The following is a 24,723-nucleotide window of genomic DNA, read 5'->3' as shown; positions in this document are numbered from 1 at the left end:
GAGGGCAGAGACCACTGAAAGTGAAAGACTGTAGCTAGTAGTCTGATGACCTCATCAAGGCCTGGCAGTCTCTGATAGGACTAAGCTAGGTCCTCCCCAGTTTCATTCCTAAAATGTGCCTGACTGGAGGTGGGGGGAAGGAGGAGGAGGGACACTAGATGGCCCTCATGTCCCCAGAGGAAAGAGTCACTCCCACATAGATCTAGGAACAGGGGGTACTGGGGGAAGCAGGGCTGGCCACAGCTTCCCTGCCAGTACCCTGCCTACTTGCTGACCTCCCACAGAATTCTTCCCACACAGAACATGATACTAGTGAGTGTAGCAATCACAGAGAAACTGCATTGACCAGAGGTCAGTGACAGTCCAGGAACAGAGATCAATAAATAAGACTACTGCCTGTCCCTTGAACATTTAGATCCCACCTGAGTCATCCCTTCAAAGATATCAAATCTTCCCAACTAACAGTTACATTCTCTACTGGGTAACTTAAGTCAACCAGTTTTTCCTGGACATATCCTGCAATCAGATAAATGTACTGACGGATCTATGTAATCCCTGAAAATTTCCTAGAGGCGGGATCTCTCTCCACTTCAGTGAGGAATATGTTACATATGACAACTGTTTCTCTCTCTAACCTTGCCACAGAACCCTCATTGTGTGGAACTGCCATAGATGAAATTCAGGGGCTCCTGGGAGCGAGGAAGGGCACAAAAGGGCCACCTTGGTTTTGCTCTGATTCTGCAGTGTCTTTGAAGTTTTTCCATTCCATTTACCTTTATTTCCTCCCTCCCACACCTTGGAACCAAAGGAAGCTCCTTCTTCATAAATGGTTGTACAATGGCACTCTACATGTACCACATCAGCCTTAGCAGAATTGTGGCATTTGTTCACTTCTCAGTGAAGGAAAATCTAAAATTAAATGAAAACAGAAATAACTCAAAGCTGCTTGTGCTTGATTGGTTTCATTTATTTGTATATCCATACCTCAGATCAGTTCTAACAAGCAAAACAAATATTCAAATAGGTCTAAATTAGATAAAATCATGATTGCAAAAAATCAACAATGCAACTGAGAACAGCTTAGCTATCTCTGACTACTTTTCATTTCTGGCAATGCTGCCATTCCTTATGATGCAACCCTAAGCAAGGGACAGCTCTGATCTAGACCTGAGATAGTAGTTCCATAACCTTCAGGGAACGTGGTGATGCTTCTGTGTCATTCCTACATAACTGGCATTTTGCTATTATTGCATCATCCCTGTTTCCCTGTCCAAATTCTTGTCATGCAAGTGGATGCCAATCCCAGATGCTTTAATCCATCAAAGTGTGAAGATGTCAGAGACTAAAGGCAGCATCTTACTAAAGACTTGGTAATTAAAAAAACGCAATAACTAAAGGGGAAAAGAAAGTAGAAAATACAAGAATAGACCTGAGGAAAAGGGTAGGTCCAATAGCAGGAAATTATGTTTAAGAGACAGGGGCCACGTCTACACGAGACACTACTGCGCATTTATTTAGTAAATGTATATCCTTGTCCTTTATATAAGTACTGAATAAATGTGCAGTAACCCGAATTGCTGTGTAGTAGTGCTGGCAAATGCCTTTTTTGTGATGCTACTGCATAGTGACCTAATACTACTGTGCAGTACCATCGTATCATGTTTTTTGCCACATGATGCTACTATACAGTCAGTGTCTTGTGTGACACATCCAGGAGGGGCAGGGATTCAGTCTCAGTCCACAAAGGATTGATTTAAACTCCTGTTTAAATTAATGGGATTTGGCCACTAAAGAGATTCTATGAAGCTAAAGGTGGAAAGGGAAGAACAAAACCCCAATAAAGAATATGAAAAATGAAAGTAACAACTGAGTGATAACAAGGACAAATGATGTGGTCAAGAAACAGACGGCAGTAGGGGGAAAAAAACAAAGGGAAACTGACAGGAAAGAAAAGAGACACATGTGGAAATGATCCAACTAGGATTGGTTTCACACCATTGTAACTGACACACAATAAGGTTTGCATTATTTAGCAACCTTCTCCTAAGTACACTTTCCTTCCCACCCTATTAGAAATCCTGCAGGCAAGTTGTTGACATTTTAATCACTTACTAGTGACACAGCCCTTCTTAGGGCTCCCAGTCACTGATTTTATAAATAAATAATTGTCTCTCTCAGTTATAAATCTATAGAGATGGGACCAAGCTGAAAAAAATGGAGCTAGAGTGCACCCTAAATCCCTAGCAAATTTGGGGGCAGGAGGAGAAAGAGGAGGGAGGTTCTATCCTTACAAACACATTTCATATCCATTGCAATAACATTCTTTTTGTTTATGGAAGAATTGATGTCAGTAAGACCTTACAAATGCTCCTTTCTATGAACACTTTTTGCAAACCCCACTCTGTCATGTCCACGATCAAAAACACAGTAGTATACAGACATAAATACATCTCCTAAGATCCAAAGCTGTCCAGAGTGAGTGGCGATGTCCAGAGACTGAAAGCCACTGATACACAAGGATCTTCCATCTATGGATTCCTAGAATGGAAAATGCACTTATATTTAGAGCAATATTTTGTCATCTCAGAGTCTGGTAGGAAACATTTGTCAGAATTTATAGACATACCTTTATTATATACTGTTCCGCTGTTAACTTGTATTCTTTGTGTCCAATAGTGAAGCTTATATGTGGCAAGCTTGAGAGTCTTCTACAGTCTACAATGAACTGTAAAACAATAAATCAGTTGACTTGAGGTTCATATGTTTGGTGTTTTACATTGCTTTTTTAATTAAAAATTGTTATCCATCTATCAACTTTCAAACCTACACATCAACCAGAGAACCAAATCTGGGAGTGTGTTGCTGAATACAAAATAGTTGTAGCATATCAAACATTCAGGGTTATATGATGGCCCTGCATAGGAGTGCAAGTGGTGGAAGCAACCTGGGATATCCACTCCCAGGTTCAGGCACTGGTTTAACTCCCCAGGCTCCTAACACAAGAGTAGGAAAATCAAGGCCAGATAGTGATGTCCCTAAACAGCAAGGATGACAAATGTGAAGACAGATGCTACACTAGTGAGCACAGCCACACTCTTGTGGGTGCTCACTGTCTCTTACAAAGGAAATATTAGTAGGCTGTGCCGTGTGCACTCCTCCTCCACCCAGTCTGCCTCAGTTCTGGGAGCTGCTTCCAGGGTCTAGCCTATTCTCAAAAACCCCTAAAGGAGCACCTTCCCACCACAACCCTTCCCTTTCTATAGATTATCATAGTTTCAGGTGAATAGAACCCATTTAGCACTTTTGTGGGGCACATGATGCTATAGACCATAGCAGCCTCAAATCCAAGGGAAGCTTTATAGTCAGCTTTATTGTTTTGACATATTGCTTTACAAGTCTCCTATTGGAAATTAATGTAGAATTTTGTAAAACTAGTTTATGCCTTTTATATTTTACACATTGAGTTTTACACCATATTGGGTGCATCTACACGTGCACTTTACTGTGGAGCTGACTAATTAGCTCCACAGTAAAACATCACCATTTACACATGTGCCCGTATTAGGGTGCAGTAAACTAATAAACTCTGCTGTAGGATGATACTGTTCAGGACAAGTACTATCCTATAGCAGAGTAGTTAAGCGCACCAAAATGTATGTATAGAGAGTGACTGGGACTGGTTGCCGGCTATACCCTGACTGTAGTACCCTTGTGTCCCAGCCAGCCCTTCGACAGCACACTGAGCCAGGGCACAACAGTCCCAGGCTGGCAGGCTGACCCTCTAGATCCCCTGCTAGTCCAGGTCTGCTCTACCCTGGCTCAACATGCTGAAGTCCCAGGTGCATGTGTAAATTCAGCACCCAGGAGAAATAAACTCTGGGACGAACTGCACTGGAGTTTATTTCTGCATGCTAATTGTACTTGTAGATGAACTCATTGGCTTGTATGCCCATTGAGTCCATTCTGAGAAACATGACTCAAATAGAGCAGTTAAGTAACCTGTGGCATATACAGCATCAGTGTAACAGCCATGAGAATTCATTATGGGATATGAGCATCATAACCAAATGTCATTTATACAAAACTGGCTGGGACAATTTAATTCCTGGTATATGGGAATACAAATCCTGTTGCAGCCACTGGTATTTGCAACCACTTATGCTAAGGTAATCAGTCTCTATATTTTGATTTGTCTTTAATATCTACAAAAGTTAGATGCAACATTATATGTTCAGGCTACTTTGAAATAAAAATTGAAACTTGACTGAATAATAATTTTAACATTGCCTAAAATCATATTCCAAGCAGTGAAAATAAAAAAATTGTGACTCTGTGGGGAAAAAGTCTCCCTCTTATGCCCTTGTTTATTTTTTGCTTTAATATAAATTGAATACATGATTTTAACTATTCCTTTTTGCAAGTATGAATGATAATATCACCTTTATTTATGTGATCACTTACTATCTTAAACATGCATGTGCATGCACTTTAGATTGGAAACAAAACAGGTTTCTCTTAGAATTAGTAAACAAAAATCACCAATGTTAACTAGGCATAATCAAAACTGGAATAACACAGTTGTGAATCAGGCACAAATAAGCACAAAAGGGGCAGAATTAAAACTGTGCTTTTTACGTTATCATTGGCTGACTTATTTTCAAGGTTCACCATGTAGTCTTAATGTTGCTTTAGAATATGACTTTGCAACAGAATGAGCTGTAATCAAGATTACTGAAAAGTGAACAGAAAAAAAATGAAAAGAAAAGTGAAAAGAAACCATACATGTGTTTGCTGCATTGGAGGTATTGAAGTTGTGGCAATGTGGTAACTGAATCAGCAAGTCAGCCAAAGGTCAGCAGTAAAGCACTGGCAAAAATAAATTACACTGTCCCTAGAGAGGGATAGGGTTTAGCTGTCTCACTCTTGTTACCTCCGTACTTTAGACATTGCAGAAGTTAGGTCATGTGAAAATGTTACCCACTATGCACCCACTAGGGAAATGTGAGCCACAGCAAAGAAAGAAGCCCTAGTACTGAAAAGTACTCAAAATCGATGAAGAATGTCTTGCATTCAAAAGCTTGTCTAACTCTGCTACATAGTTGGTCCAGTAAAATATATCACCCTAAGAAATCCTTGCCTCTTAAAAATGTATAGCACTGTCCTCATGAATTATATGCAATGTGTTGGTGTGGGGATGTAATACATAAAACACACCTCAAGGTGGCAGTGTTTTCATACAGAAGGCCAGGTAACTATGCACCTTTATAGATTAACTAAATAAAATATATATAAAGCACAAGCTTTTGAACCCAAATTCAGTCTTTTCATACACCACACCTCATATCACAAGCTCAGCAGTAGGAGTTCATGAAGGCTGGAGACCCAAACTTGAAAAATGGTAGTGGGAAAGTTTAACGTATATACAGCAGTCACAGGGGTGTAGGTTGTAGCCGTGTTGGTCTAAGGACATAGGCAGACGAGGTTCTTTGGGTGAATCTGATATCTTTTATTAGACCAACTTAAATAGTTGGAAAATGATTTTTAAGTTTTAACAATTTTAACTCAAAAGCTTGCTTAAAATTGTTTTCCAACTATTTAAGTTGATCTAATAAAAGATATCAGATTCACCCAAAGAACCTTGTCTGCCATATAGCAGTCAGTGTTCCACAGAAAAGTCTCAACATTCACATGATCCAACCCAATAAATTCACATAGAAATCAACATGGAGGCCAGTCTACGAATGGCAAGCCATGACGTGATTAAATAAAGCTGTTTTGACATCAAAGGAAAAGTCCCTGAAGAAGCAAGAGCATCAGAGGATGACACTGGCACTGACTGGGAGGTGGTATAGTGAGGAAGGGAGTGGAAACAATGGAGATCTGAAATTGAGCTGCACATGGAAAGAAGGAAGTGGCAAGGAAAGTGGAGAGCAAATATAGCTTGAGAAGGATGAGAGTAAAAGCTGAGGGTGGTTACAGAACACAATACAAAGTGGAGACACAATACAGGGAAGAAAAAAAGAATGAAAAAGGTCCCAGGGACTGAATGTGTGCAGAAGATGGGAAGGATAGAAAAGAGAAGGCCTAGCTCAATCTGATTCTCTGCAGGAGTTCTGATACGTTAGCATTTAGCCTAATAACTATAGCCTCATGAGTCTGGATGATACCATAGTCGTTCAGTGGTAGAACAAGGGGGTGGAAATGAGTTACAGTTTTTATCTTAATTTATTGGTTATGACAGGAACTCCTCCTGGACTTTGAAGAGCTACCAGTCATGCCCTAAGACCTGGGAAAGGTAATTTTTTCCTTAGTTTACAAAAAGATATTCGATCTGGTATATGATGTCATGATTCTCTGGGCATCCTTAGCAGAAGAATACCTTAAAGAGCTACTTCCAGTAGTTCTATGTGTATCATTATTGAGGAGAGGAGATATCTTGGAAAAGGAGGAAGGGAAGGAGAAGGATGAAAAAACGATACAATGCAAATACCTTCCCTCCCCCCACCGGCCTCCTGATTTCTGTACTGCAAAGGTCTTACTTCTTGCCTAATGTTCATCATTTTCTCCCTTTCCCTGCCATGCCATATCCTAAGTTTTGGTACAAAATTACTGCTGCCCTTCCTTTTGAATTGCTTTCCTAGTGATTTTTACCTCTCCAGTTTGCGTTGGACTTGCCCCAATGGACTCCTGAAGGCGTCTTATTTGGGAAGAGGGGCCAGTAATAAGAGAAGTTCCTGAATCAACAATGGCTTCACAACCATGAGCACAAAACACAATCCGTCCCTGGATTTTCACGCTGCATGAGAAAAATAAGAACATATGCAGGCACTTTATTCAGTATAAAGATACAGAGAGTGGTGACAGAGTTAGCAGGGACTTTAATCAAGTCCAGCAGGTAATATAATGCAACCAACATGGGTTCATAGCAGGTAGATCCTGTCTGACTAACCTTATTTCTTTCTATGACCAGGTCACTAAATGCTTAAATGAAGGAGTTGAGGTAGATGTTATCTACTTGGACTTTAAGAAGGTCTTTGACAGGGTATCCCATCCTATTCTCATAAACAAATTGAACGGCTGCGCCATAGGTGATTACACAGTCGTGTGGGTGGCAAATTGGCTTAAGGGTTGTACCCAGAGAGTGAGGGTGGACAGGCCGGTATTGACCTGGAAAGATGTGGGCAGTGGGGTCCTCCAAGGCTTGGTCCTTGGGCTGGTTCTGTTCAGTATCTTCATCAGTGACCTGGATGAGGGAGTGGAAAGCACTCTGTCCAAATTCACAGATGACACAAAACTATGGGGTGAAGTAAACACACTGATGGGAAGAAACCAAATCCAGGTAGACCTGGACAGGTTAGAGAAGTGGGCAGAGAACAATAGGATGCAGTTCAACAAGGACAAGTGCAAAGTGCTGCACCTAGAGAGAGGGAATCACCAGGACACATATAGGCTGGGGGATGCCCTTCTCAGCAGTACGGTGGCAGAAAGAGATCTTGGAGTTGGATCGTCAACTCCAAGATGAATATGAGTTGTCTATGTAACAAAGTAATTAGCAGAACTAACTGCCCTTTGCAATGCAGTGTAGGTGCATCAGGCCCTATCCAAATGGTTAAGGTTTTTGTAAAACAATATGCTTTTAAGTAATCTCCATGTTTCAGGGAATATTTCTATCTCATCTGTATGCCTTCTCAACTATGACTCCCAATATGCTGATTTTCTTTTGATGCAACAATACAGATCTGTGGTATGTGAAGCCCAGAACTGATTTATGGAAATCAATCCTTTCAGAATAAATGTGGGTCATTGGGTCAATAGAGAGACATGCTGCTCCTATACTTCAGGGTAATTTGAATAACTTGGAACAAATATAAGGTCTACCACTGGCCTTGACAAAGTCTGACTTATTGTCCAGAGAGGTGATGCTTCCCCCCTATGTGGCACTGGTCAGGCCGCAGCTGGAGTACTGTGTCCAATTCTGGGTGCTGCAATTCAAGAGGGATATGGACAACCTTGAGAGGGTCCAGAGAAGGGCTACTTGTATGGCTAGAGGCCTGCAGAGAAGGCCCTATGAGGAATCTTGTGGCAGTATACAAATTCACCGGGGGGGGGGGATGGGGAATAGGAGATGTTCTGTTTGCCCAGGGCACCCCTTGGCTTAACCAGGAACAATGGCCACAAGCTGATAGAGAGTAGACTTAGGTTGAACATCAGAACCTAACTTCGTCATGGTTAGGGTTGCCAGAATCTGGAATGGGCTTCCAAGGGAGGTAGTGCTCTCCCCTACCTTGGGGGTCTTCAAGAAGAGACTGGACAAGCACCTGGCTGGGGTCACATGACCCCAGCACTTTTTCCTGCCACGGGCAGGGGGTTGGACTCAATGATCCATTGAGGTCCCTTTCAACCCTAACATCTATGAATCTCCATAATCACTATGATTTTATTACCATCAGTGGACATGCTACAAACTATGGCACAGAGAGACTAAACATCTTGAGCAAGGTCACACAGGAACACTATGGAAACTGAACTCAGTTCTTCAGTGTCTTAGCTACAAGACCTGTATCTTGGGAATAATATTTAGTAACCTGTCAGGTGTCATATTAATAAGGGACATTCCTTCAAGTGGCTTCTAGAAACATCACTGTAGCCCAGGAGATGCTAATTCGCTTCAGTGTCCTCCCTGAAGTAGGGCCTTTGCAAAGGAGTACCTACAGGTAGGTTACTGCAGCATAGATTTCCTGGGATTGAATTAACAGATATTTTCTTCTCCACACAGAGAAGCAGTTTGATGCTGTTTATACATGTGCATACGTACTTGTTAACATGAATTTGCCAGTAGCTTTTCTCAGTGACTGGGACCCAGTGAATTGAACCTTTGTAGCGGGAATGATCTATGCCCCCTAAGATTAATTCTCCACCATTTTCAATGTTGTTTCCTCTAAACATAAAACAAAACAGATAGATAAATACATAGGCAAATCGAACTACATGAAATGTATAGAGGAATCAATTTTCAATTCCAACCCTTTCACATCTTGGTTTTTTTTTTAAATGGATAAGTTACAGTGAAAGCTTAAGACTTCTAATTTTAAGTTATACTTAAATTATTTTTAAATTATATTATTTGCTGTCTCCAATCAGAAACTCCCAGCCTAAATCCCTTACCAAGACCCCCCAAAAAACTATATTCCAGTTATTGAGCGTTGGGGGGGTAAGATACAAGCAGTGGCTCTGGCCAGTTTCTGGTCTCATTCTCAATATGAATGCAAGGTGAAGCTGTTGATTGAAATGGAATCACTCTGGGTTTGACCTAGGAAACTAAGATTAGAAGAGGATTCCTTTTCCTATGTGTGGCAGAGCACAGGGTGTGTCTGCCACTTTAAGGGCCTGGAGCTGGCAGCCTCCAGGTGCCTGACGAGGGCAGCCATTTTGAGGCATGTGCTTCCTATATAAACAGGGCAGTTTGTTGCTGCCTGGCCTCCTGCAGCCATTGCCTGGCTGGAGGGCTACTGAGATTGCCCGGCGGTAAGGGGGAGCTGCAAGGGGATGGTAAGGAGGCTCCTGGTCCTAGGCATGACCTGAAACTGCACCCTGCTGGGAGTGGGTGGCCTGGTGGGGCTCTCAGTGGCGCGGGAGCCCCCAGGAAATGCCAGGCTATTTATCACCCCGGTGAAAGGTGGGTTGGGGCACCTTAACCCCTAGCTCCCACCACCACTGGGTGGGTTACCCTTGTGTTTGTTGGGGGGCCCAGAGGGCCAGTGTTGTGAGGGCCCCAGAGAGGGCGGACCCCAAAAGCGTGATTAAGTACAGGGCGTGGTGCTGCGGTTGCCCCTAGGAGAAAGGGAGTAGTGGCACGGTGAGGCCCGAGGATGCGAGTGGGCGGCTAGAGACCCAGCCCAAAGGGGAGAGTACCCTCGCCTGGCCCAAGCTGGGGCCAGGACTATGGGAGTCAAAAGGGCCAGGGGCCCACCGTGAGGGACGCCCAAGAGCCGGGGGCCTGGGGTCCCGACTGGCCTGGAGGTGGGCCAGGGCAAGTGGCTGAAGGTCCTGGGTGGACCACACCTGAGAGGGGAACATGGCTTTGGGGGGCCTAGGTAGCCCGGATGAAGGCGGAGTGGCCGCCTGATGGGAGAGGATCATAGAGGGGTCCTATGTGGATGATTCTGGGGCCCAGTGTGGGGCCGGTGATTATGTGAACACCAAGATGCCATCTGTGAGGCTTGGGCTGCGGTATTGGGGAGGATAGGAGCCGCAGAGAGCGCCCCCTGGCATCGGGGCACTAGATGGGAAGCCTCCCACTTAATTGACATCTAATTGAATCAATTAACATCAAAGGTGTGGCAGGAGAGATAGGCGGGCGGTTGCCCACAGACAGGGGGCGGGCCATGGAGCTCGGCTCCAAGGAGGCCCCCTGTCACAGTGACAGGTGAGCGGGCCACAGACCTCAGCCCCGAGGAGGCCCCCTGTCACACTATGGAATACTGTGCTTATTAAACACAGTAGTTATCTTTACCTCTGCTTGCTAGGGAAACAATCTTTCCTGCATTAGTAAGTGCATCACGAGCAGGTCTAGGGAAATGAAATTCCCCTCTATGAGGCATTGGTGTGCCTGCAGCTGGAATGCTGCATCCAATTTTGGGCACCGCACTTCAAGAGGGATGTGGATAATCTGGAAAGGGTTCAGAGGAGGGTTACTCATATGGTTGAGGGTCTGCAGGTAAGATCCTATGAAGACAAATTGAGGAACCTGAATCTCTTCAGCCTCCGCAAGAGAAAGCTGAGAGGTGATCTCAAGGCTGTCTACAAGCTCATCAGGGGGGTCAGCAGGGAATAGGAGATACTTTGTTTGTTTACCAGGGTGCCCCTTGGGGTTACTAGAAACAATGGCCATAAACTGAAGGAGAGCAGATTTAGATTGGATATCAGGAAGAATTTCTTTACAGTGAGGGTTGCCAAAATATGGAATGGGCTTCCAAGGGAGGTGGTGCTTTCCCCTACCTTGGAGGTGTTCAAAAGGAGATTAGACAAGCACCTGGCTGGGGTTACTTAACCCCAGTGCTCTTTCCTGCCCGGAGCAGGGGGTTGGACTCGATGATCTAATAGGTCCCTTCCGACCCTAGAAATCTATGAATCTATGAATTCTTTGCTCAAAATACAGAAAAAAGTTGGGTGCAACTGTTCTTACTGCAGCTTCTCAGCAACTGATAAATATGTTTTGTAAACAAAATTCAACAATTTTCTGATCTGATAAAACATGAGGTCTTTGCTTTCCCATTTTTCTCTCCTTCCTTTCACCCTACTTTTTTTCTGTGAAAAGTGGAAAAGGGAAGAAGAGAAGGAAAAACTAAATGAAAAAACAGATTAAGTGATTAAACTGAAAAATATTAAAACAAATAAGGTGGGAGGGGTTGCTTTTCATCCAAAAGTTCAAAAAACTTGACCATGTTTTCACTTTCAGCAAGGTTTCAAATGAAAATTCTTCAGATTAGTACATCAATAGAACAGGGAGCTTTTTTTGCGTTGGTTGCTTATTATGCAGTGAAGATAATCTGAGTTACAAGAAGTATTATACTAAAGAAACAAATTTAATAGCATTTCTGGAGACATGCATTCAGCTGTTATACTTCCCCACTAGTGTCTCTATTGAAGTAACTTTCTGATAATGTTTTCTTCTTACAAGCTGAAGAAATATACAAATGGACAGTTTTCTCCATTTACAGTAAATAGAAATCTGTTTCTTTTGACACCATCAGTTTACTAAGTGTTAAAAACTAACCTGTTCAAGTGGAAAGAAAACACTGGCTCCTCTACTAAGCGTTGGTTCATCATACTGTCAAACACTGGAAGAGCATTGCCGACTGCCAAAGATGGATATCCTAAACCCAGCACTCCATCAAAGTGTGCAAGGGCAAAGGTCATGCCTGGTTCAAAGACAGACTCTCCAAAATCCTGTGCCTCTATAGAAATATTGCTAATCTGGCCATTATTACAAAAAGAAAAGAGAATTAGAGTAATGAATGATAGATAACAGGAAATAGCCATGCTAGTTGCATGTTAGGTGATTAAGTGCATTAGCTCTATTAAATGTAATGTTTAGAGTGTAAAGGTACTTGTGTTAGTTAAGCCCCTGCCACATGTTACATATTATGCAGTTCACTGGTTAATCACGCAATACGTTTAGACCAGCCACATGTGCAAATTAGTTATCATGCCATAAAAGATGTCCATCTAGCTATAAGAGCCAAATAACTACAAAATTAGTGCTTGAAAATGTGTATAACTTTATAATGGGTTTCTACCCAGCTTTAATTTGAACATGTAGCAGGGCCCTTACAATAGTGCAGCATGCATCACACCAGTGAGGATATGGTTGGAAAAAAATCTCTTTAAAGGCTGCCAGTTATTCACAAGCTAATGGCAAAAAACATGAGTAAAGGGCAGAAGAGGCAGACTTTATTCTCATCACTTCTCAGACTTTCAGCAGCAGGGCAAATGGCATCATGTTGAAACAAATTGCAAGTCCAAGACTAACCCAGTCCCTATATCTATGTTTATTTTGCCTCGCAACAGGAATTAGTGCTCCTTTTGCTTTCGGGCAGATGTCAAACACTAAACAATGATATGCCCTGTTCTAACTTTACAGTTTGAACAGGGAACTCCAAATAATTGGCCCAATAGGCTTTCTGATTCAAATTCAGATCTTTTGAGCTAAGAATTCTGGTGAAATAGCTCCATAACACCACAAGCATTTTACAAAATTACTCCATTCTTCTAGCATACGTACATATACTTGGAGCTCAGATTATCACTCTGATTGTTCCCAAACTGATTGCAATCACTCAGGATTTATCATAGCTAGCGTATCCCACCCTGTGCCCCTTTGCGAGAGAGGTTATAGTGCATGGGCTCCAGTTCTGCCCTCCAAGCTCTTCCACATACCCATGTCTACCTTGTCTTCCAAAAATTTCCTGCTTATTTCATGCTAGACCCTGTACTGTTCCCAGATCCACTCTCTAGTCCCTTCTCCTGCAGTCCCAATGTCAATCCTTACGTTTCTGTGGGGAGGAGGACTGGAAAAAAAAGAGAAATAGACTGTGCTGGAGAAACAAGATGAAAAGACAATTCAGGGACAGTGAAGGGGTTAAAATGCAACCTATGGACTTGACTAGGGTACTCGCTTCCAAGAAGTCAGATACAGTGGAGAAGGAGCAGTAGGTTTTTGGGGGGTTTTTGGAGTTTTTCTTTTATGGGGGAGGGGTTGTTTGTTTTTTACACAGACACTGAGAAATCATTCATAAAGCCAAGGAAATTAAATGCTCAAAAAAACCCAACAACCCAAAAACATAGAATTATGTTGCCTGGTGAGCAGCATCCAGACAAGCACACACATGCAGTTTGCAGAGCTGCTCTCATGCTGGGAGATCCCAGTGTCAAAAAAACCTGCTCCAGAAAAAAGTGGGGCAGTGCATGTGGTGGCAGCATGCATTGCCCAAAACCAGCGCATGGCCAGCCAGCCAGGCTCCATGTTCCTGGATCACCACCTCTGCCACCCTGAGAGGCCCCCAATACCCCAGGTAAGGCTGCTAGGGCCACCCCAGGTGCTGGTCCCAACCTCCCCTACCTCACCGGGAGCATTTTTCCCCCGTACTAACTCCACATGCAGGGATGTGCACTGGAGCAAAAAGCAGCAACATGAATTTGTGCTGCTGCTTTTTTCCCTACAGCAACTGCATGCCCCTGCTTGTAGGGATGTAGCCATGGGGTCTCATGACCTTCCAGATCATAGAGTTTAGCTGCATTAAAACTTCTGATAAGCAAGCAAGACAGAGTCGTAAGTCCATCTTAATTAAGCTTTGGCCCATTTACTTTATACTACATTAAACATGTTTTTTCTAGGCCTCTTTGCTATGAACTTAAAATACAACCAGATAAAAAGACTGAAACAACAGCTATTCCTTACATTGAATCCAGAGATGAAATCAAAGCCCCAGCAACACCCTCCTTTGTCACTAACACCACATCACAAAAATTTGAGTACACTGCTGGACCTTGCAGTAAGCAGTCAAGGTCAGATTCATGCTATTTTGGACTAAGGAATGAGACATTTTTGCAGCTAAGGGCTTCTCACAGACAACACTGTGTTGACAGCTTTTTTCCTCTCCTACTTCCACCCTGAAGGGCTCCAGCTCAGCCCTCTCCACTGATAGCAGCTGCGTCAGCATAACAGGAGTAACATGTAAGGCAGGCCCCAAATTAGGTCAATATCAACATCTTGCCCATCTGGAAAGTAATAAACACCCAGCCTATAGAGTGGTTGTGATGACTTAGTGGTTTTACTCACTTGTACTGTGTCTTTGCCAGCAATGCCTAGAAGCTGCCCAGTACCATACTGTAGAGAAAAGGCTTGACCTCCATGCTGATAGGAGTTTGATAGAAAGGATTTGAATCTTTCATGAACGCCTGAGAAAACAAAATGCATGTTTAAGCTCAAAGATAAGGAATGCACCAGCCTTCTCAGATACATTCAAGCAAACAAAATAATACAGTAAGGGATGGATGCCTTCCATAACACTGCAATGCTCACTTTGTTCCCAAAACACTTAAATGATTGATTAATTTCCTTTCTGCATTAAAAATATATATTATCCTGCTATTTCCACAGATGTTTTCACTTTCTCAAGTTTACTTTTGTTCCTTTTGCCTTGCATTTTTTACAGTGTCAGAATGCCAATTAGCAGCTGGGACTGGCAGCAGCAGAGGTTGCATATTATGGCAAACGTGAGGGATGGATAAAACAGAAATAAAATAGTAACCCAATGCTAGTGTATATGAAAGAGCCAATGTTCTAATCTAGATTCCAAACACCACCAGGTCAAAGGGCCTTCCAAGGCCTTCCAGACAGCTTTCACAGGCAGCTTCCAGAATCCTACTCTCTGTTTCTTTGAGGAGGAAAGTACAAAGTCAGCCTGCTCTGACCATAAATCCTTGGGAACACCAGGATTTTTCTCAAACCCTGTGAATTCTGAGACATCTTTCACCTCCCCTAGACAAAAGATCAGCATAACAGCAATTGCTGTGAGGAAGGAGTCTTTCCATTTCTACTGCTATAAAAAAGAGGGAAGATGGCCAATAAAGAATACTGAGAGTTATGGATCTCATGCTCTTAGATACTAGGGCCCTAAGTCTCAACAGTGTAGTGAATAAGGAGAGTACCTACATTCCTACATTATAGGATAAATGTGAGCCCCTGGTTCCCTAAAGATATCAGGAAGAGAAAGAGTTGTAGTTGTTTTCACAGAGTACCCAGTACCACTGGGGTGGTAAGGATAGCCAGATATTCAGATTAGATTGGTAGTCATAATCAAGGTTGGGAATAGCATCCAAATGATACCACTCACATATCAGATGTTCTCTCCAGTAGGCACATTCGTAACCTTTCTATCCCAGTACTCCACTCTGATTTTATCTGTGTGTTGCACTGGCTAAGTACAGACAGTCAAAAAACCTGAGGTTGAATCCATTCAATTTTTGCAGGTTAGTCTAAGCTGCACAGATTGAACCAATAAACAAGTGAACAGACATTCACTTTTGATTCCAGAAATGCAGCCACATGTCTCTAGCAGCCCAGGCCGGAAGTCAGGAGGTGCTAGAGCATTACTCCCTGCTTGGCTGGAGCAGATAGCTTGGGCCAAGGCTAACCCATCCACTCTATGAAGCCGGATTTGCGAGGGAAAACGTAAAGCATCCTGGGATGCTGGGGGACTGTAAGTTAATTGGAATTTGGACAGGATCTGGGCTAGAAGTTCAATAAACCAATTTAACCTGAATCAGTTAAGGTGCAGACAGAAATTATATTTGCCACATGATCAGCTCCTTGAAATCACTCTAAAGTTGTGCCCAAACAGAAATGCATGGCTACAGAGCACACTAGCCATGAGACAAATTAACCCTCATTTTATGAGGGGTCAAATGAAGCCGCTCCTAAGCAAAGTGACTTAATTAATTTTTGTCTGATCCAGTTGCAAAAGCAGCCTGGCTTAGCTGCTCTCTCTGGATTGGTTGGGGAGAAGGCAGGGGAAAGATGTCCCTTCTGAGGTTCTTAGTCCTGCTGGAGTTGGGGTATGGGTGGATTGGAGCCCCTCACCTTGGTGGGGGCTCCAATGTACCCCCCCCCACACACACACACACTCCAGCAGAGCTGAGAAAACCCCAGAAGACCTCCCTCCCTTGCCTTTTCCCCTGACCATCCAGAGACAGAAACGAAACTCTGAGAGTGGGGACAGAGCCAGGGAAAGAGACACAGGAAAGCAGGGCAAGACACAGCCTCCCTCCTTGGATCAGTTCCAATCCTCCACCCTCCCAATCCAACAGCTAACATATGTTGGACTGAGAGGATCAATCTAACTCATGGCAATTTCTATGTATTGCCATGAGTTAGACCCAGAAACTTCACTTCTTTATGTGCCATTAAGTCTGATCCATCCAGGTTTATCTTAAAATGGTTTTGGCCATTTTGAAAATGGTTTATGTGCACTGAAGTTCTGTTGTGTTACAGATTTGAACTGGTTTCTGATCACTTATACCAGTTTATGTGTAATTTCTGTCCCAAGCCATTAAGTCTTAAATGTTCCCAAGAGTACTATGTCTAAATGTTGTTTCTGAGACTTTTCAAACACAAAGGTGGCTGTGCAGGGTATACAGTGCAGCTCAACAGATGACTCTTTTGAGATAAATTCCATTAACCATACTTCCTATGGACTCCTTTTTCAGACATACCTAACCAGTAAAATGGAAATAGATTTATCTTGTTATGTTACATTCAGTCCTGTTCTGTAGAATTAGCAATGTCAAATTCTAGAGTTTGCAATACTGGAAATATTATGTATAGTAATGGAGAATATCAGTTCCTTCACTATTGTTCAATAATAAATAAAATTGGAACTGAATATCTCAGAATAATCGTTCTATAATGGGGCTGTGAAGTACAGCTATTGTGTGAAACTGATGTTTTTTCATGAAATGTGTTTGCTTTTCGTTTGAACATATTTTTCAGCAAAAAATGTTTTCAGTTCAGGGGAGCTACTTTAAACAGGAAGAATGGTCTCTTTACCATTAAAAGAGTTAAAAGCTTAAAGGGATATAACATTTCTTACTGCAGGCTTCACTGATGCAGTAGGCTGAAGGAACCCAAAAATTGGACGATCCAGTGTCGAATACCACTGTGAATTTCTGAGGAGGGGTCCCAACCATTACCACCCCATAGTACTGGGCCTGAGGGAAAAATATGCAAGCAGTTTAGAGCTAGTTCAATACAGATAATTCCTAAAAAGGACTGATTTTACAACTTAACTTGACTTTAAATTAAATATGACCTCTGCCAGGCAACTCATTCCTTCTTTGTCCCATGAATATTCTATTAAGTCAAATCTTACTGTAGTGTCATCTAGGATGTTGCATATCTTTAAAGGCTTCCTAGCAAGATCTTAAACCTATTACTACTTGAAGCCAGTAGGAGTTTTTCCAATGACTTCAACTGAAGTAAGTACAGATGCAAAGTGACTGGAAGTTTCATCATCATAAGAACAGTAACCTTTAGCCATGTTGATTTCACATATATCTGAACAGTAATTGACCAGCAGTGCACATATGATATTAAGACATAGTACTGTAGATTTTATTGGGATGCATTCCAGTCCGTAATAATTAGTAAGTTAACACAAGCTGATCAACTCCAGTGTCTTTTTCTCAGCCTCTATCTGATGCACTGCACAAAACTTATCAAGTCGATAAAGAAGCTTTGGATGGCTCTTGGGTATAAAATGCAGATAGAGATAATCTGTGAATACGTGAACTCTGAAGTAAAGAGTTTATCAACTTCCAAGCTTTAAGTGCTTGGTGCCCATATCTGCCCATGGAGTAGCACTTCAGCTTTGGAGACCTATTATTAGAAAAAGGCATTTCTGGAATCCAGATTACAAGTAGAAAAAGCAGTAGTCAGTATCAAAATATTTTGTAATGATGCAAACATTTTGATATTTATTATTAGTATGTTGACATTAATATATTCAATATGGAATAGAACATGGTCTGTACTCCCAGTCAGAGAATGTAAAACCACAAACATGAGTTAAACTTAACAGAACATCCAGATGAGCACATGCCACAACCAAGTCACTGAATGATTTTCTATGTTGCCTTTCCTCTCATTTTTAATCACTTCACTGTATTAACTTTAAAATGAGAATACAAGCTCTGAAAGGTAGGGCCTTATCCTTTTATATCAGTTTCTGTGCAACAACTTACCTGGTAATTAACAACAACAATACAGTTAGATGGGAAAACCTGCAACAACTTAACACTGAATTAACCAGTATGTTATATATGTAAAGTGTATTATTGTCTTTATGCTGCAGAGTATAAAACCTTTGGGTCTTGATCCAGGACTCCCGCTAAATTAAAAAAAGAAAAAGTAACAACACTGCATCATAACACCTATACAGCAATAACACTGCATCATTTACCCAGAGAGGTGGTGGAAGCTCCATCCTTGGAGGTTTTTAAAACCTAGCTAGACAAAGCTTTGACTGGGATGATCTAATTGGGGGTGGGCCTGCTTTGAGCATGGAGTTGGAATAGATGACCTCCTGAAACCCCTTCCAACCCTAATTTTCTATGATTCTATAAGTCAGCAAACCGCTCTACCTACTTCATTCAGTGATGACATGATGTTTCCTTTTTCAACGTAAAAAAACCCCAAACTTCAATTAACTTATCCACTTAGATAGAAATTTAGATTTTTGTTCTTTGAACTTCACTCTGAGGATCAGTGGGAGCATCTATGGGTGTCTATACGTGAGCACAGAGGCTGCTCTGACAGCGTGTCAGAGCAAACTTGATTAATGGAGTCTGCTGGAGTGTGGTAATTACCACACTCCAGCCAGCATCTGCATCTCATGTAGCACAGGGTTCCTGTGCTTCAAAATGGTGGTAAGGGTGTTTTATCTAAAGCTTGTCAAATGAGCTTTAGATAAAGCACCCCCACTGCCACTTTGAAGCACAGGGATGCTGATACACGAGATGCTCCAGGCACTTTAATTAGAGTGCTCCTCATAGGCGGAGGGAGAAAAGAATTTGCGGGGGAGGGCTGAGCAAGTATGCACATGTGTCCGCACACCCCCCCAGGAAGGAAAGTCTGTGGGGGAGGGGCATGGGGGGGCAGGGAGAGGGAATGGGGCTAGGGCTGGGACCAGGAGGGAGTGGAGCTGAGCCAGGCCCTGGAATGGGATCAGGGCCAGGGCCTGCTATACCCATCCCTTCCTCCACACCCAGGGTCATTGCCCAGCCAGCTCCTCCCACACCAATGAGCCCACCACTCCCCCAGTCCCAACTGCCTCCCTGCACAGCCCGGCCCTGGCCCTGCACTGCCTGAGGGGGCCTGGAGCAGGGGGCTGGAGCGGGACCAGCCTCAGCTGTGCCACTGGGCCAAAGGGGACGGAGCCCCTGGAACCCCCGTGCCCACCCCACCAGGCCCTGCACAGCTGGGGCAGGGCAGGGTGTTGGATGGAGCCGCGACTTGTCCATGGGGCATGGGGAGGGGGTGGCAGCTCTCACTGCTGCATGCAACCCAGGAGGCATGGGGGCATGTGCCCCTGATCTACGCAGGGCAGGGCAGGGCAGGGCAGGGCAGGGCAGGGCAGGGTGGGCTGCTGCTGTGGGCTGGGGCCTGGGTAGCACCGGGCTCTTCCTGGCTGGGGGGGCTGTGCTACACTGGGGGTGGGCAGCAGTGGCACTGGGAGGGAGGTTGGGTGGGCGATGGAGAATCTTGGGGTGGCTGCAGCTGCCCCGCCCAACCATAGCCCCCTCCCAGTGCCACTGCCACTCACCCCACCAGGAAGAGCCCTGAGCAGCCTTGGTCCCAGCCTGGAGTGACAGCCCACCCTGCCCTGCGCAGATTGGGGGCACGCACCCCCCATGCCTCCCAGGGTGCATGCAGCAGCAGGAGCCGTGCCCCCTGGACAAGCAGCTCACGGCTCAGTCCTGCACTGTTGGCTGGGCAGTGCCTGCCTCTCTCCCTCCCCATCCCTGCTGCAGCCGCTAGAAGCCCTAAGCCAGGCTGCCTTGCAGCCCTACTGCTGCCCCACATGTTGGGGGGGTGAAGCTCTGTTAGCCCCCCTTCTGTCGCCTATGGTGCTGCTCTAATTAAAGTGCTCCCCCACCCGCAGAGCATGTGTATAAATGCCCTAAATGTGTGTTTTAATGTGCATTAGCCTATTTTAATCAGGGCTGGATTAATACATAGGCAAACTGGGCACATGCCTAAGTGAAGAAGGTGCCCAGTTGTTTATTTTACATATTATAATTATTGAGTGAAAAAAAAGTAGGGGCCCATGAATGTTTGCCTAGGGCCCATTAAAGGGTTAATCCAGCCCTGATTTTAAGGTGCATTAAAGCATCACAAAAAACAGTGTGCTTTCACTAATGCACATTAAAATAAGCTAATGGACCTGTTTATAATACCTCACAATGGAGGTGCTAAATTTAATGCGCATTAGCAAAAGCACACTACTGAACATGTAGCGTGCCCAGCGTTTCCAATTCATTTGTGCTACCTCCACCATAGCAGATGGAAGTGGAATTCTATTTCATTCTTATCTCATATTATTACTACTATCATTATTATTTTGATTTATGATATGATACATAACAGTTATCTACTCCAGACATACTGTTCAAAGCTAGAGAGACAAATAAACCCGAATTCATAAACACTGAAGTTTTTACTAGATTAAGTAGTCTATCCACTCAGAACCAGTAAGGATAGAAGTCATTCTACTAGCAGCTTTTTTTCCTAATATTTCTTGTACTTGTATTTTTATAAAAATCAGTAAAGACCTATATAGCAAGAACAGAAGTGCTGCAGGTTTTTTTTTGTTTTGTTTTGGTTTTTTTTGGAGGTGGGGGGTGAGGAGGTAAGATTTGGCAAAGTATGCAGGATCCCACTCATTGTACAAAATTCCTTTTACAACCTATTTACCTTGGATAAAGCTGATTGACTGTGTGGAGAGTCAAACTGCCAGAGTCCAGGGGGAAGCTGGAATGGCTGATGTGCTTCAACCATTTTTGGAAATTGTATATAATTCAGCGATTCAAAGTGAGGTGCAAGGCGGCACTAGTTTACCCATTTCTCCTCAAGGTAGGGCAGGGCAGGGCAGGGCAGGGCAGGGCCAGTCTGGGCTGCTCCTGACACTCCCTCAAACCTATGAATGGCTGCCTCAGAGCCACCTCTCAATAGCATTTCCCTTTGGGACAGGGCAGGCCTGCCTTAAGGCTGTCGGGTGCTTTTCCCCCCACATCAGTGGCATGAATAGGTTCGGAGTGTTGTTGACTGTCAGAGCTGATTGAAAAACCACCAAAAATATCTACAAACTATATTTAAGTGCTATTTGTATTTAAGGGTTGGGGGGGGCTGTCGGGGGGATTTTTTTTATGTCGGTATTCACAGATTGGAACAATAGAAACTATGACAACATTTTCTGTCAAAATCTGAATAACCAACCAAAAAAAAATCTAAATTTTGAAAACTTGTGGCCAGTTCTAATTCTGAAGAGGATTGTTTTAACCTTTTGCATTCTTCTCCCACTCCAGTCTCTGGGCCTTTTTCTTTGCAGCCCTCTACATTGGGACTCCCTCGCTGAATCAAGCTGCCATGCCTGCCCTTTCTTCTAAGCAAACACAATGTCCTCTGAGAGGCCTGTGCAACCTCATTTTCTCCGCAGAGAAATGTTAATACCGCCAATCAAAGACAAAGCCAAACAATGCTGTATATCAGGAAACATGTATGGTGTGCCCAAAGGTAAGAAGCTCAATCATTCTGTGATGTAATATTCCACCCAATCTTTTATCTTTCAGGTTTCATTTGACAATAAATGTATCAAGGCTGAAATCAGACATTTGCCTATTTAATACGTGGGGCACTTCAAGCACAATAGATAACAACAGTAACAGAAAATAGAACTTTGCTAGTGTTTTCTGTGTCTTAATTAATTAAACACTGATTTGTGTCCTAACATGTTTGAACAGAGGAGATTTATTCTGTAACATGCTAAAAAAAATTATTTCAGCTAAATACAAAATAGACTACTATTATAGGTCCCAATCCTTCATTCAAATCAACAGTCATGTGGAGGTTCAATAAAATCAGTATAGTACTACATGAGCTGATCTATAGGGACATTTCCGATAGACTTCATTCCTATTCTAATTCTGCTTGTGTTTCACAACCAATCTTTTGCAGACCAGCAAGTTAATTTATAAGGGTGTGACATCTGATGTAAATTGATCTGCAATTAATGTCAGCCTCATGTAGGACAACAGATTTCAAGTATGCTGAACAAAACCTGCCCTCAAAACAATAAATAATCTCTTTGATTCTACTGTACAAGAAGGTACTCACATCCATGTAATCATACAGCCTTTCTGAAGTAGCTGGTAAAAAGATATCTGAAGGGAAGCAATGCAGGTATCTCCGTGCAAAAATGTCAGGTTGGTGATTACTCCAAAATACCTCCAGATCTCCCCTTTCATGAAGTTGCTTCTTGATGGATTTAAATCGAACTAAAGGGATCCTGAGCAAACAAAATAAACATGCAGAACGTTAACTGGCCTTGCTTTCCCCAGCACAATTCATCTTGAAAAAAAACCCAAAATGAAACAGAACTAGCCTTCATGATAACACACAAAGATCATTAAGTCAACTGAGCATGAAATAAACTGTGATACTTGAAATGCTTTCTTACCTTTCTACAGCTATGGTAAATGGAATATAAACCAGAGCCAATAATATCACTTTCATGGTTTCAGTTGGTTTGGAAGCCAGTGGCATTCATTTACTCAGTACTCTCTTTTTATAATTCATTGGGCCACAAAGGGTGTTTACTTAGGTCAATCAATTACACAAGGTTAGTGGTTTGGCAGAATCCCTATTAATGTGTTCTAAGCTTGGTAATTATTCACATCCATCAAAGATATTAAACCACATCTGCCAAGGGAACAGCCTCTGCTAAAAGGTGTGTATTAATGGACATTATATGTGTTAAGGTGAAGAAAAAGAAAGCAAAATACCAGCTTTGAGAATTTTTCTGGATCGGTCAGTAAAAAAGAAAGCTGAAATGCATCTTAGATGACATGTATACATAAGGCATTTATGACAAATACATCTGACATAATATACAATAGCATGGTTTTTGATATGGAGATGTTCCAGAAGGATGTAACACATGGGTATTTGAGTGTGTTGTGACAAGTCATCTGCTAACAACTAAAGATTAAAGCCCTATCTAAAACTAAGCCAGCAGATATGCTATTTATGTGAGAGCTGATGTGGAAATCATTAGTCCAAAAAAACATGGCCTACAACATAGTGCATTAATAGCCAGTGGTCTTCTTTTGTCAAGGCTTCTTTAATGAAGGTTTTTCTGAATCTTTCAACAAGACATTTGTAATCTTCCACTTTTCCTCAGTCTCTTGACTCAACATAAACTAAATAATAAGTTGATCTCAGCACAAAGGTGAATTTAAATAAAGGAATAATCGACTTTTGAACAGGGACCAAAGATGGAAATTTTATAACAAAGAATGAATGTATAAGAAGAGAGGTTATCGTATGTTTCAATTTTAATATGCCAGTAAACAAAACTAAAAAGTTACAGTACATAGGAAAATGGCTGAAACACCAAATATAGACTATTAAAAGTCTATGGCATGAGCCTAACTTGTATTTAAAATAAATTGTTCTGACTTTTGCCAACCTCATATATCTTACCTTTATGGAAAACCAAAAAAAGTGGAAGTCACAAGTGTTTGGAACTTACTCCCCACAGTTTATGTAATGGTCACCATGGCCGTGTCCACACGTGATGTGGATGTTTGGTCTCCCAGGGACAAGTAGCAGTAGCACACCTTGTGCTACCACTTGTCCCCAGGGAATGCCTGTGCCACACTTGCTTTGGCAAGTGGCAAGTTACCCTGGTGGGGTGAGGGAGGCTGGCAATGGGCTGGCCTCAACAGCCTTATCTGGGGTCCTGGGGGCCTCCAAGGGCTGTAGCAGCAGTGATTCTGCTGCACAGAGCCTGGTTGGCAGCTGCAGAACAGCTCTGGGTGGCCCAGCTCTGCTTTTGAGCAGTGCATGCTGCCCGTACATGTGCTGCTCAGGTTTTTTTTCTGCTGTATTTTTTTTACCCCTGGATAACCAGGGGTCAAAAAAAACCCAAAAAACATGGAGGGAAAAAAACCAAAATGGACATGGGCAGCACTCCCTTGCAGTGCAGAGAACATCTGAATGTGCAGTATGTGGCACCACAGATGTGGTCACAGCACCACATACTGCACGGCTGTGCTCGTCTGGACATGGCCCATGAGTTTATCTGCACTCAGTTTTTGTAGTGGTTTAACTACATGGATTTAGAAGCAGATATAGTTCAGTTGTGTAACTCCTAGTGTGAATGCTGTTATACTAATAGACATTTAAATAAACCTACTAAATAAACTGTATTACTGTAACACTGCCACTGCTCTTTGTTAATGCAACTACACAACAGGTTTGAACTAATTTAGCTTTATTAGTTACCAGATCATAAAGACAGCACTCTCCAGTGTGTTCAAAGAATAATTCCCTCAGTATTATTCATACAAACGAGGCCTGTTGAAATGCCTATTTATTCAACC

At 42.8% G+C, this 24,723-nt stretch overlaps 1 protein-coding gene across 1 annotated transcript; it reads right to left on the bottom strand.

The window, feature by feature from the left end:
- Positions 1–949: 949 nt before the first annotated feature.
- On the bottom strand, positions 950–23,321 carry LOC102566566 (cathepsin E-A). The gene is made up of 9 exons (XM_006275048.3): positions 22,797–23,321; positions 22,454–22,625; positions 17,154–17,271; positions 14,342–14,460; positions 11,777–11,976; positions 8,816–8,938; positions 6,652–6,796; positions 2,627–2,725; positions 950–2,538 (listed from the first exon to the last, which is right to left on the bottom strand). Exons 1-9 carry the CDS (start codon positions 22,880–22,882, stop codon positions 2,359–2,361), a joined length of 1,242 nt encoding a protein of 413 aa, XP_006275110.2. The 5' UTR covers positions 22,883–23,321; the 3' UTR covers positions 950–2,358.
- Positions 23,322–24,723: the final 1,402 nt, after the last annotated feature.

This window comes from Alligator mississippiensis, chromosome 4 (assembly GCF_030867095.1).
Source record: "Alligator mississippiensis isolate rAllMis1 chromosome 4, rAllMis1, whole genome shotgun sequence".
NCBI classification, from domain to species: Eukaryota; Metazoa; Chordata; order Crocodylia; family Alligatoridae; genus Alligator; species Alligator mississippiensis.
This window is presented reverse-complemented; position numbering and strand designations above follow the sequence as displayed.

What these genes read in the sequence shown, in the direction of transcription:
- LOC102566566 (XM_006275048.3), bottom strand. Translation starts at nt 22,882, where the DNA reads ATGCCACTGGCTTCCAAACCAACTGAAACCATGAAAGTGATATTATTG. An exon ending in TTTTCTTTCCACTTGAACAG is followed by an intron (nt 8,939 to 11,776) that starts GTTAGTTTTTAA and finishes TTTTATGTTTAG; the next exon opens with AGGAAACAACATTGAAAATG. An exon ending in TGGCAAATTCATGTTAACAA is followed by an intron (nt 6,797 to 8,815) that starts GTACGTATGCAC and finishes TTTCTCATGCAG; the next exon opens with CGTGAAAATCCAGGGACGGA.